Source organism: Triplophysa rosa, linkage group LG22 (assembly GCF_024868665.1).
Source record: "Triplophysa rosa linkage group LG22, Trosa_1v2, whole genome shotgun sequence".
Lineage (NCBI taxonomy): Eukaryota > Metazoa > Chordata > Actinopteri > Cypriniformes > Nemacheilidae > Triplophysa > Triplophysa rosa.
In genome coordinates this window covers 5,952,128-5,971,999 of record NC_079911.1, presented here as the reverse complement: position 1 = coordinate 5,971,999, position 19,872 = coordinate 5,952,128, and the positions used below count along the sequence as shown (strand labels likewise).

General features: G+C 40.6%; 1 protein-coding gene across 2 annotated transcripts in view; it reads right to left on the bottom strand.

Annotated features, from left to right (window-relative positions):
* The window catches only part of sh2d3ca (SH2 domain containing 3Ca), a 61,526-nt gene that overhangs the window by 31,368 nt on the left and 10,286 nt on the right, over nucleotides 1-19,872 (bottom strand). The window contains exon 1 of one of the 2 annotated variants that reach the window (XM_057321113.1): nucleotides 1,044-1,427. The exons of the other annotated variant lie outside the window; for it this stretch is intronic. Within the exon in view, the coding sequence (XP_057177096.1) occupies nucleotides 1,044-1,124 (81 nt within the window). The 5' untranslated portion in view covers nucleotides 1,125-1,427. Of the gene's footprint in view, nucleotides 1-1,043; nucleotides 1,428-19,872 lie in introns of those variants that run through there. 2 annotated transcript variants of the gene reach the window in all.

Genomic DNA, 19,872 nt, shown 5'->3' with positions numbered 1-19,872 from the left:
AATGCTTAAGGTAGGGTTAGGTTTGCTAAAATGGGGTTATATTTCAACATAAAATATCATGTGCTACATCACTAAAATTCATTTAAGTTTTATATCATGTGCTGGGCTACCCTGGCAAGAAGAAAAGTACAAAACATAATTTAATCAGCTCAAAACACTTTTTCTTTAGTACTTACTTTTAGCACACTTTAAAGAACCAGCAAAAACTGATGGCAAGTTTGAAAAAAGTAAATGAAACGGTATGGTCCACCATTCTGTGGTGTTTAGTGTACCACCCAAAACCAACAGAGCCAAAATGACATTTCTGTTTTTCATTCCAAGTTGGCTGAAATATTGCATAAATTAGACAACACCCATTCCCCTTCTCCAGCTTTTCCACTAAAATCCTGTTTTGTACTTGTATCATGTATCAGGTCAAAACAGTATAATGCAATTTTTTGTTGTTGTTGTTGTATTCTGAGCCTTTCACGAAACATGATCTCTTCACTTTCAGATATAAAAAGCATGACCTCCAAAACTACTTTAATGCATTCTCGTGTTTCCTGAGCCCCATTACAATCCACTACATAACCACGGGGTGACAACAGAGCCCTGCCTACCCGTTCATCCAACTGTGCATCATCAGCAGTAGTATTACAGCTGAGCCAAAGTGAGCTCAGCCCATCCGGCGCACACACACACCCGTGCGCACACACATGCTGGCTGCAGTGATATCATTGCCCAGACCGGTGGAATGACACAGTTGTTGGGGCTGCACAACTGCACCAGGCTAACACACAACCATGCGGGACACCCATGAGTGGAATCACAAGAATTATTATGTGTGCATGCAAACAACATAAACGTGGACAATCTGATGCGCACATACAAAATCTGACATCCACTTCTAATGCAAGAACTCCTGATGGCACATTCAGAGATGATGTAATCCATATCCACACCTATTCTCACGAATCACTTCAATGTATGTAAGCACAGACTCTGTAGCTGCATGCACACGCACAAGCATACACGCATGTATGGGGGGGTTGCCCCCCTCTCACCTGCACCTGCATGAAGGAGCCCCTGTAGAAACAGCAGGCAGCGGCTGACAGGGCACTCCACAGACTGCATCTCTCCGTCATGGCTCATGTACTCCTCTCTTCAGCTCTTCCACCCCTGGAGTCCACTAGAAGTCCCGGGTCATGTCCCTATCTCCTCGCGTACGCCCGTGCACAAGCCACCCCCACGAGTGAGCAGTGCTATCGTTGTTCCACTGAAGTCAGTGTCATCCCAGATCCACACCGGCTGCCTCTCTCTCCCTCTCAAAGTCTGGATCTCGCTCTCTCGCTCACTGACTCTAAATGTATCCCTCCCGCTCAGTTCCACAGCCTCTTACTCTTACTCTAGCGCTCGCTATGCTTCACAGCGTTGGCAGGGATTACCTCATCGCTCTTGGATGAAAGCAGTGGGTGGGGGGAGGGATTCGGAGGGGGAGAGGGAGGGATGTAGAAGGAGAGAGATGCTTGCAGGCACCGAGACCCCACCCACCCCCTCCTCCGGGGTTCCAAACAATGCTGGGGGGAAAGAGAGAGTGAGACCAAGAGAAAAAGAGAGGTATGTGGCACATGCATTCAGCTCCTGCTCAAAGGAATTTTCTCTTTTATTTTGGGTTGAAGGAGCGCTAAAGAAAAGTAGGAGTAGGGGGGCTGTCAGTGAGAGGGAGTCTTTACACACTCTTACTTCCAAGCCACACATGCAATAAAAACAATTAAATCGTGACACACGCACGTCTGTTTATGTGTGAGGTTTTTGCCCAAGAGTGAATGTAATATGCATGGGCATGCATATGCTATTCAGTGTTTAAGTTGCTTGTAAAATAAAATGGTTGTCAAGGAAGGTTGCAAAATGATCATTTTTAACGTTGCATATAATCACACTGTCCTTGAATATTCTATATCAAACACACTACCCAGGCATCCACACACTTAAATACATCCACTCCAGATAAAATGAGGTTGAGTCTAGCACACCAGTCTAGGGTGGGGCGTTTCCTCCCTGGGGACCATTGTGACATCACAATGGACGCCTCGCTATGGCAACCAACTCAAAGCTTTAAACGCAGAAAGAAAAATATTATTCTGTCTAGACGGTCTTTAATAATGCCATTTTCTGTGATAATTAATTTGCACAATATTGTTACGGTGGGACATTTTACATACCTTGAATAAGATAACATATTAGCATAATTTCTTACGCTTTTCTTAAATCCCAGTTTAGAAATCAAATGTTTATTTAGTTTCCTAAATGCTCAAGATTCTTTTCTTTTTCATTTATTTTGTCATTATTTTTAATGATGTAACACAATACCGTGATAATAATGCACACTGTGATAAAAAGCTAATTAATTATCATTATATGTAAATATGACACTGTAAAAAACCCTGTAATTTTACCAAATTTTACAGTTAGTTTACAGATTTTTTTACGTATTTTAGGTCATAAAGCGTCAAATTACAAAAAAAGATAAAATGTTATTTTATGGAATATTTCTGGCGCCCCAGCTGCCAGAAATTTTCATTCTTTTACAGTGTACATCACATGCTTTATTCTGTCACTGTTCATAAATCACTTAAAATGTTATTTAAATATATATTTAAACATCTAGACATGTTATGCCAGATTTTGATTTTAAAAGTAACAAACTTCTAGACAATAAGTTTAAATATCAAGAAGCACAAATAGGACACCTCTGTCAGAGAGCAAAATCATCAGAGAATAACAAAAAAGAAAGTTTTCATATGACTTCAAAAGACTTGAAATATAGACTATTTTTTACCCTTTTGGTTCTTCATAACCCATGGTCACTGTTTGCTTTCAATGTATAGGACAGCAGTCTGGATGATAAAGTCAAGTGTTTAGAAGTATATGAGAGGATAAGCAAATAAATGAATTTTATTTTGTGTAAAATATTCCTTTAAATGCATAATTTAAGAAGGATTGGCATGTTTGTATGTGCATACATAATTTTGTATTTAACTTTGCATGTGTCATCTCCGAAAGCCAAGACAATGGGAGGATGAATGTCAAGTTGAAGCTCTTGAAGAGGGAACGATAGCGCATGGCGTAATCCGTTGCATGTTTATGGTAAGCATATGTCTCTCAGGGAATGATAAAAGTACTGTGTTATTACCCCATATACTGTATGAGGACACACACACACGTGACATATATGTGGTAATACGCAGGTGCAAACGTTGCATATTAAATGCATCTTATTTATCCCTAATAATGAATACTGAGTCATGGTCTACAGTATATTCCAATATTAAAACATGGGTTTTAACATGAGCAAAATTTGGATGAAGGCAAGCATATGCAGGTTGTTTTAATTTCTACAGAATAGAAGCTCATCTATGGCAGTATGTTTAATGTGTTTACAGTGCTTATCAGAACATGATGGATCTGAATATTCAATTGTGCGCAATAATTTCTCTCGTGTTAGGTCTTTCCTCTGGTTACTTTATCATCATGCTTTTCTGTGTGTCTATGTTGATCATGGGTTTTCCTTCACAACCCCCCCTTACATCTTCATTCAAATACACACACACACACACACACACACACACGCACACATGTTGGTTTTACATGTTTTATGGGGACATTCCATAGACGCAATAGTTTTTATACTGTACAAACTGTATATCATATTCCCTACCCCTAACCCACCCCCTAACCATAACAACCACACACAACTGTCTGCTCTTTTAGATTTTCACAAAAGTTAATTCTGTATGATTTATAAGCTTGTTTCCTCATGGGGACAAAAAAAAGGGTTTTGGATATTGCCATAGTTGTGGGGACATTTTGTCCCCATACCGTAGGGTTTACCCTTCCCACACACACATGCACACACACTCTCTCTCTCAGTTAAATATTAATTACATAGTAAGTGTCCTGCAGGCAGGGTGCAGTAGTACAATGGAGATGAGCGGACACTCTGTGAGTGCACTGATAATGAGGCGGTGGTGGGGGTCCATCTTTACCCCCATCTGCCTACAGGGCCCCCCTTCCAATTAACAGATCTCTGCCCCTGTGGAATTCTGGGTATCGTAGTTGGTGTGTGGTATGGAGCCTGCCCTGGCCCAGTTGGGACTGTTTTTGCCTGTCAAGCAGTTTGGTCTTCCGCTTTGATCTGTTGCAGGAATACAAGACCGTGATAGGCATGTAAGCAAGTGAAGCCAAGTCGATTAACAGGCCTGATCGATGTTAAGCTGTGTAGTGATTTAAGAAATAACTGATACTTCTACTGGTACTATAAGGATGGGGAAAATAAATGCTGTTCACCAGTGTTTTTCAAGGCAAAAAAGTGAGTTTTAATTTCAGGGGTTGCTTGAAAATGTTAGTATATTGACACTTAGTATGTTGCGTTTTCTTGTAAAAGTTACAGAGGACACACAAGAATCTGCAGCAAAAGTTCTCATTTGCTTATTAGGAGAAACAATTGAAATATAAAAAATATCTTTTCGTTTTTGTTTTCACTGTGGGTTGAATTTCAGTAACACAAGCTCAGAGACGATGCTGCTAATTGGTGTTGGTATCTACTGGCTAGCGGAAAGGTTAGGAGTTCAATTCCAATGTGCTCGAAAAGGTGCGAGATCGAGAAACTGCCAAGATAATGAGATCCAAACCCAGAAGCAAATAAACACCAGGTATCAACAGCTGAATGGCAAAATAAAAAAAAACCTCATCCTACACCTCATCGCGTTCTGGCTTCTGGGAACAATCTGTTCTAGACGAGAAGACCTCCGGTTCCTTGTTGTTTCTGTTGAAAGCGCTGTTTTTGCCATTTCAGTGAACATTCTGTGCAGAGCCTCATTTTAACTCAGATGCCATTAAAGTTTCAGATGCAAGGGTGAGAGGGGGGGACGGCAACCAGGAGGCGGGAGGAGTGGAGAAACGATAGGGAGGTGCATAAAAGCGTCTTCAACAACTGAAACACTTCAAAATAACACGAATCAATGATTTGTTGATTGAAATGCCAGTTTACCACAAAATTAAAATATTCTCCGCCATTATTTACTCAATGTCATGTTTCTCTAAACCTTCAGGACATAGGTACACCACCACCTGCCACCTTCATGACACCCGAAGTGTTTGGCAGAAATTTGTTGACTAATGATCAAAAGAAGAAGGTGTCTAATCATTATAAGATCTGAAAAGTTAGCAGTATTAAACAACTGAAGTAAAAGCTCTACACAAAATACACATTTTACTGTTAATCCCATCGCTTGTTGATAAAGTCATGTAAACAAAAATGGAACTGAAACAAAGTTTTGTCATGCTTCCTCATTTTTCAAGTCCTGGTACAGAATGAGCCAATATTGCACAGTGGTGATCTTGGTCACTGCCAGAGGTTCCTATGACTAGTAATGCTCAGATGGCCGTCTCCAACCAGCACTTCCTGAAACATTATTTGATCTAGTCCCCTTAGACTATGACAACTTAATTAAAGTAATGATTTTTCCAACCAGAGATCATGACCACTCCATAGAGATAAATAGACCAATCTTACTTCCTCTGATGGTAGCTTTATATAATCATGCCATAGTTTCCTATGTACACTTAGTTAGAATAATATTACAATAACCAGAGGTTTGAGACTTACCCTACTTAGATTGGTCAGACAACATACAGTATGTGCTGTTCTAAACGGAAACATTAGCCCCTACGGTCTAATTACACTTAAACTAATGCCAAGTATTTAGCCGGAGTTTTAAAATCTCAGCTGGCGTGCCCCAATGCTCCACCTAATACAGGATTCTAGTCCGTCACTAACCTGAACGTAGATTTGCGGTAACAAAGGATAAAGCGTGATCTACTAAAGTTTATAAACTCAGAACAATACAGAATGAATTCAAACGTAACAATTTATTAGCCAGGTAAGGGAAGCATAATTCGAAATCCAATTCAAGGTTCAATTCAATAATCAATGTTATTGAATTATATTGATTGCCAAATAATAGAAAATCATAAGAAATAAAGCAAAGAGAAATTCAATGTTGCATACCTGGCAAGAGACGACACACAGGAATTTGTGCGGGAGATCTGGCTACAGATTCCCTGATACTTTTGTTAACTTCCCTTAAATACCAAACCAGAACAAAGCATTATGGAAATATTCTTTAGAGTTAGGAATTTGGCTGTGATTGGGTCTTGTAATCCCTCAACTCAACTCAACTCAACTCAACTTTGTTTATATAGCGCTTTTTACAATTTTCATTGTTACAAAGCAGCTGTACATGAGACATATTGACTATAAGCAAACCAATTAAAGTTGTACCTGCAAAAACAAGAAAAAGTTGAAAACACAGAAGACAGACATACCCACATACAAAACACTCCACACACACAATATGCACACGTATTAACACACATACACACAGACACACACACACGGATGCGCACGCACACACACATGTACACAGACAAGTACGTGCAGACACAAAGACACGCACGCACACACTAACACACACACACGCACAGTGAGAGCACACATTTAAGATAAAGGAGAGAGAAGCACAGGTCAAATATAACAGACTATAAATTCCTATATGCAATATTAATAAAGTAAAACTTTAAAATTCTAATTCTAAAGCAGCCCCCCCGGTCAGGCAGATAGTGCAAAAACAGTATGCAAACGGTGGCGAGGAACCCAAAACTCTAATCGAGAAAAACAACCTCAGGAGAACCCAGGCCCAACCAGGGGATTCCAGTTCCCCTCTGGCAAAAGCTGCAGCCTCTGCACAAGCTCCAGAGAGCTTGCACAACAAGGCTAAATAAAATAAATAAACTTACTAATAAGGTAAATTATAGTTTAAGGTTATCATTAATAGTCTAATAGCATTTGACATTTTGTGGTGAGGACGAGTCAGGGGACCGCGTCCTTCTTTATCCAGCTCTATCATCTCAGCTCTTGTCAGGTCGCCGCTTCCCATTCTCCGCTCTACCATCAGGTCAGGCTATGAACTGCATCCTGCTCGCTGTGGTAACCTTGGAACAATGAGACAAGACTGGCTGAGAGTAGAGTACTGTTCTGCGACGTTTGAACGGCATTTTTTTCAAGCGGAGGCGCGTTGGTAACTATGATACGCTGAGCGTGAAAAAACGCTGAGCACCGGCACTGAGCCTGCGGAAAAGAACGCCAGCTGCTAGTGTTTTCTAAAAACGCGGCGTTTCCATTGGAAACAATTGAAAAAACATGCCATACGCCGACAGAAACGTTTTGGTGGACACAGCCCCTAAAGGAGGTGTAAAATTGTATGGGTCAAACAATCCATATTTGGGTGAAGCTGATAAACATTTTTGGGTCAAATCGTCAATAATATTCACTTTTGATTTCTGAGCTCAGTTTGTGACAAGGTCTCTCCTGAAACATGAGGAGAAATTTGTGGAGAGATTTCTGGGTCTTTTTCTCAGGAGAAATGTTTAAGGTGCAGGGGACAAAAGCAAAAGTTTTCATTTGCTCTCCATCATTGATGTCTTGGAGAACTAACTGGACTATTAAATAAATGTAGATATTTTCTTAAGAACTGAGGAGAAAGAAGTAAAAAAATGGAGGTGAAATCTCAGAGAACTTGGGCGTTTAGCAAGCAAACAGTCCTCTGGCAATGTTTGTGCTCTGAGGAAATGTTAAAGCATCAGTCTGACATTTGCTGGTGGAATTCAATCGATACGGACGCATCATGACTATGTCTTTGTTCACACCGCACTCAATTCTGATTGGGTTTATTAATCCAATCTTTAGGACTGACCATGGAAGACACAAAATTGGATTGGATTGTTTAGACAGACTGCCAAACAAATGACCTAAGCATCACCTGATGCCAAAACATTATAATTTGTGGAAAAAGATGGCAAAAATTAAGACTATATTTTTAAAGTTTAAAATTGCTCAGTTATTTACAGATATCCAGTATTCACAATGATATGATCAATGCAACAACAGGTATTCACTATACAGTCGTAAATATGGACGCGATCCATACACACATTTACAAACTACAAAACATCAACATGAAATCCATTTAATCATTCAAATGATTGAATTGATGGAAAAAATGATTTATAGAATTATAAGACATTTCAGATCACAAAATTTCACATTACAAAAAATAAAAATTATTTTAATAGGCAGTTCTTAACTTTTCCCACTCTATCGGCATCCGTGTTCAAAACCAAAAATAGCAGGTTACATCCCTTACTTATCAAATTGATTTCTATTTACTTGTTCAGTTATTGTTCTGTTTTTTGTTTATTTAAGTTGGATACTCCAAAGACAACAAAAATTGCATTTTTGTCACCAGTAATAAAACAGCCTACATGTGGATCTGTCTTTCAGTGAAAACAATAAAGTGATCCATAAGAGAGGTGACGCGCACACATTCTCATCACCCACTTTGATCAATATATACACACGCCCACTCCGTCACACATCAACAGCCTTCAGACAGTCATCAGGTTATATTATAGCGCATCTCATGTACTAGCTAATGAGAAGGAAAGATACATGTTCTGTAAAAGTATAAAAATACACATGTATACATGTAAATGTAAACATATGTAAATGCCAATTGTATCTATGCAAAGCTGATGTCATGCTGAGCACCTGGCCATGTTTTTGCGTAACTGCATGTGCTTTTGCGTACAGTATTTTTCTAGAATTACCCTGCAAAAAAATGTAAACAACTGTTTGCTGGTTTATTGTAAACTGATGGTCTTAGCTGGTTTAAGCTGGTCTAGCTGGACTCCCAGTCTGACCAGTTAAAATGATCAACAAAGGACTAGCTTAACCAACTATACTTGTTTAGGATGTTTTTTTCAGCAGGACAGAGACAGAAGGAAAGTGGTATAGGGTCAGGTCCAGGTTTATTTCTTTTCACAAAAGCATATGGAAATGTCTTTGCTCTGGTTCAGGTCATAGTGTGTTTACTGAATGCTAATAACTGCTCTCCAGTCAAAGAGCCGTCTGGTCAACAACATCAGGGCAAAGACATAGCGCCCTTGCAGGGCAACACACACACACTGGGAAGAAGATCTGCCTTGTTATGTCGTCTGGCAGGTCACAGAGAGATTTCGCTGTCAGATACACACACACACCTGCCCTTCTGTCATCTGTCACCTGCCAACACTGATAGCAGCCAGAATGCCTTTGACTTCAGTTCAACATCATATCTGCTGTTCACACTGAAGGGAGGGTATCACAACTCGCTTCCTCTTGCAATTCTGCCCATTTCTTTCTCTATCTCACTTCCTGTATCACCTCTGTGAGACTGTGTCTTTTTCTCTCTCTCTATATATCTCGTTGCATTGTCGAGCCTGCAGCAGCCACCCCTGAAGCTATGCTGCGATTGGCTGGAGATGATGTCATCTCTTCCACAGAGGTGCATGCCATTGGCCAACAGCGCAGACTGTATCAGAGCACTGATTTCTCACTTTCATTCATGTTCAGCTGGGGCGAGGCATGCACTGGCAGGCGGCTCATGACCTCTCTGCCAGGGTCATCGCATTATGGTGGTACACCGCAAAAATCATACTTTAGACACGCACTACAATGAAGTGCTAATGGGAGTTTATAACAGGATGAAGGGAAATAGTGCCCAGGTTAATACAGCTCAGGTGTGCACACACATGCACACATGCAAATAAGCATGTCTACACCAGCAGGCTTAACAGTATTCACACATTCATTATCCACACATTTACCCACAGCCACATGGTGACTGGAGCAAGCTAATCAGTGCGTCTCTGATGGGGGTTGGGATACGGGGGTGGGGTTGTCCTGGAGCGTGAGGCGGTCACCATGGTGACATCGCAGATGATGCTCTCCTCCTGGGTGGGGGGAGCTGAGTTAAAATGTGAGGGTGATGGGGAACTCCCTCATACAGATAACAGCACAGTTGACTGCGTGTGTGTGCTTGTTGGCACTTAGTCAGTCTCCCAATGGACACCCACTGCCCCTGATTGCATGTGCTAAACCGCACTACGCACGCCAGCGTTATCCCACTGCGATCGCAACTTCCCCTTTTCTGTCCTCTCACTCCCCTTCTCCACTCGGTACATGATGTCATTGTTGTTGTCTCTGTGGTTGCTGCAGAAGCGAATGTGATTCCTTGCAGCTTCTTTAATAAGAAATACAGTACATGCTCCACCCCTCTGGATCTCGCTTCTAATATATACAGTATAATCTCCATTTATATAGGCCAATAAATATGTCTGAAGCCTCTGCCTTGCACACGAAAACTGGGTTAATTCAATTTAATATACAATGGAAACCAGAGATTACATGCTCGACATGAATCTATAGCTAATCCAATCCACACAACACAACGGTCCAAAGAAGCTTAGAAGATACCAGCTATCCCATTTTCAGTAGCAATTCCTATTTCCAAGGTATAACTGAAACGAAAATTGAATTAATTTACAGTAATTAAACATCTAATCTGCCGCTCTCATCATTTTGTAATTTGAGGCAATTCGGTTGCCGAGTGACATCTCTACAATCTAAGACTATAAACGGCGTTTTACGCTTGTTCTGAATTATTGTGTTATCAAGCGTGGCACAATTCTTAGTTGCCGGCAGTAATTTCCTGTAGTGACTCTTCTACAGACATGGGTGCTGTAATAATGCAGATGATAATGCATGCTGGGATAGGTGGGAGTTCTTTGGTACCTATTGCGGAGTACTAAAAACTGCTTGTACCCAGTCAAATTTCACAAAGATAGACACACTCCTTGCCTAAACACAACAGCACAGCATCACCTATGCCTGAGCTATGAAAAATGTCTCCAGATTTTGATATAAAACAACTTTCAACACTTCAAACAGATTACCTCACATAAAGCTATCAGGACCAAGGAACACTGCACTGAAGCATGTGTGCTGGTTAGGCAAGTCAATCCACGTACCGATCCTGTTAACACTAGATAAGACCATTTACAGAACATTGGATTTTTTACACCATGTAGTTCAAAAGGACACGTTGTGTCTTAAACCCCCGTCACCAATCAAGTGTATACTACATGCACGACTGGATCTACTTGGGCAGATCAACATCTGAAGCCCCACAGATGGCTTTGAAATGTTGTGGCCAAAACAAAAGAGTAATGACAAGGTTCCCTTTATGTCTACTGAAGGTTGAAAGAGAACCTATTGCATTTCTTGTGATGTCTACAGAGAAGCCCATCACAAGGATACACAAGGATACACATGCATGCACCTGTTTATCAGTGAGTTGGAAAAGGGCATCCGACTGCCCATTGACCCCGAGGTCAAGATGGACTGAAGGTCAAGTGAACAAACAAAAGAGGCCTGACTGCAGCGTACCCCAGCACCCAGCTACTTTCCTCAGGTCCTCACCCACCTGCTCAACGGATCCTTTGTTGGACCGAAACTATAGGACATCTTTGCTGTGAAACTGGCCTTATCTGTCACTTGAGAGGAAATTAATTCCAGGTGGTGATGATAATTCACTGTCACTGAAGTATCTGATATTGGCTGGCCACTTCCTGAGCCAACAACCAATTCCATTGACCCACTGGATGGACAGTGTGACAGTCTTGGATGTGGAGGAAGAGAATGAGTAGAGGGAGGGATGGCAGTGAAATGAGGACTGAAATGAGCTGAAAGCCTCTCTTCATCTCTGTGATCTCGCTGATCTTTCCTAAAGGGACGGGAGCGCAAAGACTTCTTACCAACAGCGCAACAAAAATCTTCTCCCTTTGATCTCTACTCAGGTAATAGAAAAGCATCTCATTAATTCCCTTCTATTCCATTAATTCTTCAATAATTAATACATCTAAAGTACATACTTTACAACAAACACATACTTTAGATATATACTAGTGCACTTGAAAGGTTGGAGTAAACCATTATTAGCCACTTTGATCCTTTGCCTATTGCTTTTCTTATTAACCCACCATTCTGTCTATTTACCCATACCTCAAAAAAGGGGAAAAGAAGTATGTATGTAACAGGTATATACCAAGTTTTATAACATCCAACTTTTGCACAGATTGTCTGCCTCTAATTCAAGATTTTTGACAACCTCAGCATCTTCATTTGCGTGATAAGCAAAGCAGAACAAACAACATTAGGCTAAATTGTATACACAATACGAATGAAGATTAATCCAGGCTCGGAGGGACTTCTAGTTCAGCCACATTCATCAAAGGGGACGAGGCGAAATCAGCACAGGGGCGGTTTGGGGGAGGCATAAAAAACACGGCACTCCAAATCCGCGTGGCGTTCATTAGGAGAGAAAACAGCCCTGTGTAATTAGGTTATCCTCACATTCAGTAACAGGCAGATTTACTCGTGAACTTTTCTTTTTAACAGCTGCAAAGCCGCGGCAGCCCTAGGGAAGAGACAGCGGCTCCAGAGAGGATTTGGAGAGGATAGAAAGAAAACCACAAGAAAGAGAGAAGAAAGAGGAGAGGAAGGGGAGGAGGGTCATTCCCTTGAATATTTGAATATCAAATTAATATTTTTTTATATCACTGGGAAAAAAAGATGGAGTGAAACTATGTAACCATTTCACCCACCCAACATCCCATCAAAGCAGACAACCACACTAGACTGAAATCTGTGGTAATGGTAGTGAGGTATAGCTTTTAGACCCTAGTATGAATGTGGTTCCTGTCCCCTGGGGTTAAAACTAGCATGATCATTTATGCAAGTAGGATCACAGATGAAGGGAAACCCAAGCCTCCATCCAGCAGAAAATGGGGGATTAAGACAGACTGAAATAATCAGAGTATAACTGCGAGAGGCAGATGGAGCATTTGCGTTTGACGCCATTCCCAACAAACAGACAGCACCCTAAACCAATTAAAATGAAGACTGCACCATCTTCACTGGTAATGAGGCTGATGAATTGGCAACAAAAGCAACAGAACATCAGACTCTGTTGGGATACATTTGAGATCAATGGACTAACTGCACACATTGTATCTCTGGGTCCAAATTGGATCTCAGGACTCAAACCCTCAGTCAAAGGCGAGACATCATTTAGATAAGATACGAGTTGTGCTGAGCGAGTGTTGGAGAGTGTGAATAAGTGCAAAACTATCGAGCTGCATCAAACTCTACTTTGAAAAATTCCATAGACTACAACGCTAATCAAACAAACCTGAACCAACTATAAGGGTTTTCAGGATTACTAAAATTAAATGTTTCAATTAAACTTTGCAGTGACCCTTTAATAACAGAACTGAATAGCTCTTCTGTAAAGTATTTAACCCCAAGGTACAGTCCAGGTCAGGATGCTTGGCTGCACTCTAAGCACAAAAAACACCTCCGCTGTCTGAATCCGCATGTGCATATCAAGCCAGAAAGTCCATTATCAATCTCCAGCTGAGACACCATCATTCCTCCCACTGCCTCTCTGAGCTCAGGTGGCCAACGGGACAAACACATACATCATTACTGACAGTCTATGGACGTCTTTGGCCCCTACAAGGATATTGTGTGTAGTTCCATTTTGCTCATAGTATATTGACAATTGACATATAAGTATGTGCTGTGTATATACATATGAATATACAATGTTCTCTGAAAGATTTGTGCTACGCATGTGTTGGACTTATACTAGCCTGACTTGCCTGAATGAAGCTGAGAACAGTAAACATGACACCACCCCCTCCCCCCAATGTTGAACTGTCATGGAATTAAAATATAACCTGTCTAAACAACAAAATGCTTAAGGTAGGGTTAGGTTTGCTAAAATGGGGTTATATTTCAACATAAAATATCATGTGCTACATCACTAAAATTCATTTAAGTTTTATATCATGTGCTGGGCTACCCTGGCAAGAAGAAAAGTACAAAACATAATTTAATCAGCTCAAAACACTTTTTCTTTAGTACTTACTTTTAGCACACTTTAAAGAACCAGCAAAAACTGATGGCAAGTTTGAAAAAAGTAAATGAAACGGTATGGTCCACCATTCTGTGGTGTTTAGTGTACCACCCAAAACCAACAGAGCCAAAATGACATTTCTGTTTTTCATTCCAAGTTGGCTGAAATATTGCATAAATTAGACAACACCCATTCCCCTTCTCCAGCTTTTCCACTAAAATCCTGTTTTGTACTTGTATCATGTATCAGGTCAAAACAGTATAATGCAATTTTTTGTTGTTGTTGTTGTATTCTGAGCCTTTCACGAAACATGATCTCTTCACTTTCAGATATAAAAAGCATGACCTCCAAAACTACTTTAATGCATTCTCGTGTTTCCTGAGCCCCATTACAATCCACTACATAACCACGGGGTGACAACAGAGCCCTGCCTACCCGTTCATCCAACTGTGCATCATCAGCAGTAGTATTACAGCTGAGCCAAAGTGAGCTCAGCCCATCCGGCGCACACACACACCCGTGCGCACACACATGCTGGCTGCAGTGATATCATTGCCCAGACCGGTGGAATGACACAGTTGTTGGGGCTGCACAACTGCACCAGGCTAACACACAACCATGCGGGACACCCATGAGTGGAATCACAAGAATTATTATGTGTGCATGCAAACAACATAAACGTGGACAATCTGATGCGCACATACAAAATCTGACATCCACTTCTAATGCAAGAACTCCTGATGGCACATTCAGAGATGATGTAATCCATATCCACACCTATTCTCACGAATCACTTCAATGTATGTAAGCACAGACTCTGTAGCTGCATGCACACGCACAAGCATACACGCATGTATGGGGGGGTTGCCCCCCTCTCACCTGCACCTGCATGAAGGAGCCCCTGTAGAAACAGCAGGCAGCGGCTGACAGGGCACTCCACAGACTGCATCTCTCCGTCATGGCTCATGTACTCCTCTCTTCAGCTCTTCCACCCCTGGAGTCCACTAGAAGTCCCGGGTCATGTCCCTATCTCCTCGCGTACGCCCGTGCACAAGCCACCCCCACGAGTGAGCAGTGCTATCGTTGTTCCACTGAAGTCAGTGTCATCCCAGATCCACACCGGCTGCCTCTCTCTCCCTCTCAAAGTCTGGATCTCGCTCTCTCGCTCACTGACTCTAAATGTATCCCTCCCGCTCAGTTCCACAGCCTCTTACTCTTACTCTAGCGCTCGCTATGCTTCACAGCGTTGGCAGGGATTACCTCATCGCTCTTGGATGAAAGCAGTGGGTGGGGGGAGGGATTCGGAGGGGGAGAGGGAGGGATGTAGAAGGAGAGAGATGCTTGCAGGCACCGAGACCCCACCCACCCCCTCCTCCGGGGTTCCAAACAATGCTGGGGGGAAAGAGAGAGTGAGACCAAGAGAAAAAGAGAGGTATGTGGCACATGCATTCAGCTCCTGCTCAAAGGAATTTTCTCTTTTATTTTGGGTTGAAGGAGCGCTAAAGAAAAGTAGGAGTAGGGGGGCTGTCAGTGAGAGGGAGTCTTTACACACTCTTACTTCCAAGCCACACATGCAATAAAAACAATTAAATCGTGACACACGCACGTCTGTTTATGTGTGAGGTTTTTGCCCAAGAGTGAATGTAATATGCATGGGCATGCATATGCTATTCAGTGTTTAAGTTGCTTGTAAAATAAAATGGTTGTCAAGGAAGGTTGCAAAATGATCATTTTTAACGTTGCATATAATCACACTGTCCTTGAATATTCTATATCAAACACACTACCCAGGCATCCACACACTTAAATACATCCACTCCAGATAAAATGAGGTTGAGTCTAGCACACCAGTCTAGGGTGGGGCGTTTCCTCCCTGGGGACCATTGTGACATCACAATGGACGCCTCGCTATGGCAACCAACTCAAAGCTTTAAACGCAGAAAGAAAAATATTATTCTGTCTAGACGGTCTTTAATAATGCCATTTTCTGTGATAATTAATTTGCACAATATTGTTACGGTGGGACATTTTACATACCTTGAATAAGATAACATATTAGCATAATTTCTTACGCTTTTCTTAAATCCCAGTTTAGAAATCAAATGTTTATTTAGTTTCCTAAATGCTCAAGATTCTTTTCTTTTTCATTTATTTTGTCATTATTTTTAATGATGTAACACAATACCGTGATAATAATGCACACTGTGATAAAAAGCTAATTAATTATCATTATATGTAAATATGACACTGTAAAAAACCCTGTAATTTTACCAAATTTTACAGTTAGTTTACAGATTTTTTTACGTATTTTAGGTCATAAAGCGTCAAATTACAAAAAAAGATAAAATGTTATTTTATGGAATATTTCTGGCGCCCCAGCTGCCAGAAATTTTCATTCTTTTACAGTGTACATCACATGCTTTATTCTGTCACTGTTCATAAATCACTTAAAATGTTATTTAAATATATATTTAAACATCTAGACATGTTATGCCAGATTTTGATTTTAAAAGTAACAAACTTCTAGACAATAAGTTTAAATATCAAGAAGCACAAATAGGACACCTCTGTCAGAGAGCAAAATCATCAGAGAATAACAAAAAAGAAAGTTTTCATATGACTTCAAAAGACTTGAAATATAGACTATTTTTTACCCTTTTGGTTCTTCATAACCCATGGTCACTGTTTGCTTTCAATGTATAGGACAGCAGTCTGGATGATAAAGTCAAGTGTTTAGAAGTATATGAGAGGATAAGCAAATAAATGAATTTTATTTTGTGTAAAATATTCCTTTAAATGCATAATTTAAGAAGGATTGGCATGTTTGTATGTGCATACATAATTTTGTATTTAACTTTGCATGTGTCATCTCCGAAAGCCAAGACAATGGGAGGATGAATGTCAAGTTGAAGCTCTTGAAGAGGGAACGATAGCGCATGGCGTAATCCGTTGCATGTTTATGGTAAGCATATGTCTCTCAGGGAATGATAAAAGTACTGTGTTATTACCCCATATACTGTATGAGGACACACACACACGTGACATATATGTGGTAATACGCAGGTGCAAACGTTGCATATTAAATGCATCTTATTTATCCCTAATAATGAATACTGAGTCATGGTCTACAGTATATTCCAATATTAAAACATGGGTTTTAACATGAGCAAAATTTGGATGAAGGCAAGCATATGCAGGTTGTTTTAATTTCTACAGAATAGAAGCTCATCTATGGCAGTATGTTTAATGTGTTTACAGTGCTTATCAGAACATGATGGATCTGAATATTCAATTGTGCGCAATAATTTCTCTCGTGTTAGGTCTTTCCTCTGGTTACTTTATCATCATGCTTTTCTGTGTGTCTATGTTGATCATGGGTTTTCCTTCACAACCCCCCCTTACATCTTCATTCAAATACACACGCACACACACACACACACACACGCACACATGTTGGTTTTACATGTTTTATGGGGACATTCCATAGACGCAATAGTTTTTATACTGTACAAACTGTATATCATATTCCCTACCCCTAACCCACCCCCTAACCCTAACAACCACACACAACTGTCTGCTCTTTTAGATTTTCACAAAAGTTAATTCTGTATGATTTATAAGCTTGTTTCCTCATGGGGACAAAAAAAAGGGTTTTGGATATTGCCATAGTTGTGGGGACATTTTGTCCCCATACCGTAGGGTTTACCCTTCCCACACACACATGCACACACACTCTCTCTCTCAGTTAAATATTAATTACATAGTAAGTGTCCTGCAGGCAGGGTGCAGTAGTACAATGGAGATGAGCGGACACTCTGTGAGTGCACTGATAATGAGGCGGTGGTGGGGGTCCATCTTTACCCCCATCTGCCTACAGGGCCCCCCTTCCAATTAACAGATCTCTGCCCCTGTGGAATTCTGGGTATCGTAGTTGGTGTGTGGTATGGAGCCTGCCCTGGCCCAGTTGGGACTGTTTTTGCCTGTCAAGCAGTTTGGTCTTCCGCTTTGATCTGTTGCAGGAATACAAGACCGTGATAGGCATGTAAGCAAGTGAAGCCAAGTCGATTAACAGGCCTAATCGATGTTAAGCTGTGTAGTGATTTAAGAAATAACTGATACTTCTACTGGTACTATAAGGATGGGGAAAATAAATGCTGTTCACCAGTGTTTTTCAAGGCAAAAAAGTGAGTTTTAATTTCAGGGGTTGCTTGAAAATGTTAGTATATTGACACTTAGTATGTTGCGTTTTCTTGTAAAAGTTACAGAGGACACACAAGAATCTGCAGCAAAAGTTCTCATTTGCTTATTAGGAGAAACAATTGAAATATAAAAAATATCTTTTCGTTTTTGTTTTCACTGTGGGTTGAATTTCAGTAACACAAGCTCAGAGACGATGCTGCTAATTGGTGTTGGTATCTACTGGCTAGCGGAAAGGTTAGGAGTTCAATTCCAATGTGCTCGAAAAGGTGCGAGATCGAGAAACTGCCAAGATAATGAGATCCAAACCCAGAAGCAAATAAACACCAGGTATCAACAGCTGAATGGCAAAATAAAAAAAAACCTCATCCTACACCTCATCGCGTTCTGGCTTCTGGGAACAATCTGTTCTAGACGAGAAGACCTCCGGTTCCTTGTTGTTTCTGTTGAAAGCGCTGTTTTTGCCATTTCAGTGAACATTCTGTGCAGAGCCTCATTTTAACTCAGATGCCATTAAAGTTTCAGATGCAAGGGTGAGAGGGGGGGACGGCAACCAGGAGGCGGGAGGAGTGGAGAAACGATAGGGAGGTGCATAAAAGCGTCTTCAACAACTGAAACACTTCAAAATAACACGAATCAATGATTTGTTGATTGAAATGCCAGTTTACCACAAAATTAAAATATTCTCCGCCATTATTTACTCAATGTCATGTTTCTCTAAACCTTCAGGACATAGGTACACCACCACCTGCCACCTTCATGACACCCGAAGTGTTTGGCAGAAATTTGTTGACTAATGATCAAAAGAAGAAGGTGTCTAATCATTATAAGATCTGAAAAGTTAGCAGTATTAAACAACTGAAGTAAAAGCTCTACACAAAATACACATTTTACTGTTAATCCCATCGCTTGTTGATAAAGTCATGTAAACAAAAATGGAACTGAAACAAAGTTTTGTCATGCTTCCTCATTTTTCAAGTCCTGGTACAGAATGAGCCAATATTGCACAGTGGTGATGTTTTTGAGGGCTTGAGGGTCACGTATGGGTCTGACCACACCTCACGTTTCTCTTACAGATAGGAATTTAAAATAGCGAAAGCTCCATCTAGTGTTAGCAAAAAGTAACACATAAACTGTAAAATGGAAAAACTATTATCTTAATGACACAGCAAATAAGGCCTTGCTGAAGACATTAGTTCACTTTCACCAAATCAGCACTTTCAAGAATGCTTTTAGTTAGATGAATACAGGGAATTTAACAAATGTTTTCAGCTAATTAAGCAGCGGAACAAACATATACAGCAGTTCTATAGGAGAAATTCAGATATATCTCTAAAAATATATACATATCCTAGAACAGTGGTTCTCAATAGCTGACTTCTCATTGTGACTAATAATTTAAAATTTCTTCATGTCTCTTTATGGGCAGAACTGGTTGAATTTTCGACTCTTTTGGTCAGACATGCACCTGGTGGTCAATCGGTCTAAAAATGGAACTGAAACAAAGTTTTGTCATGCTTCCTCATTTTTCAAGTCCTGGAACAAAATGAGCCAATATTGCACAGTGGTGGTGTTTTTGACCNACTCTTTGATGCAACAAGTACATCAGTTGTGTTTTTGGTTCCGGTTGATCTAACTAATGCAGCCTAAACCCTCAGAAGATTTATATTATGGAAGTCTATGTATGCAAGATACATACTAATCAATGTACTTAGTTTTTTATTTTAATAAAATTTGCAAAGCTGTCAAAAATCAGTTTTTGAATCGAACCGGCAAC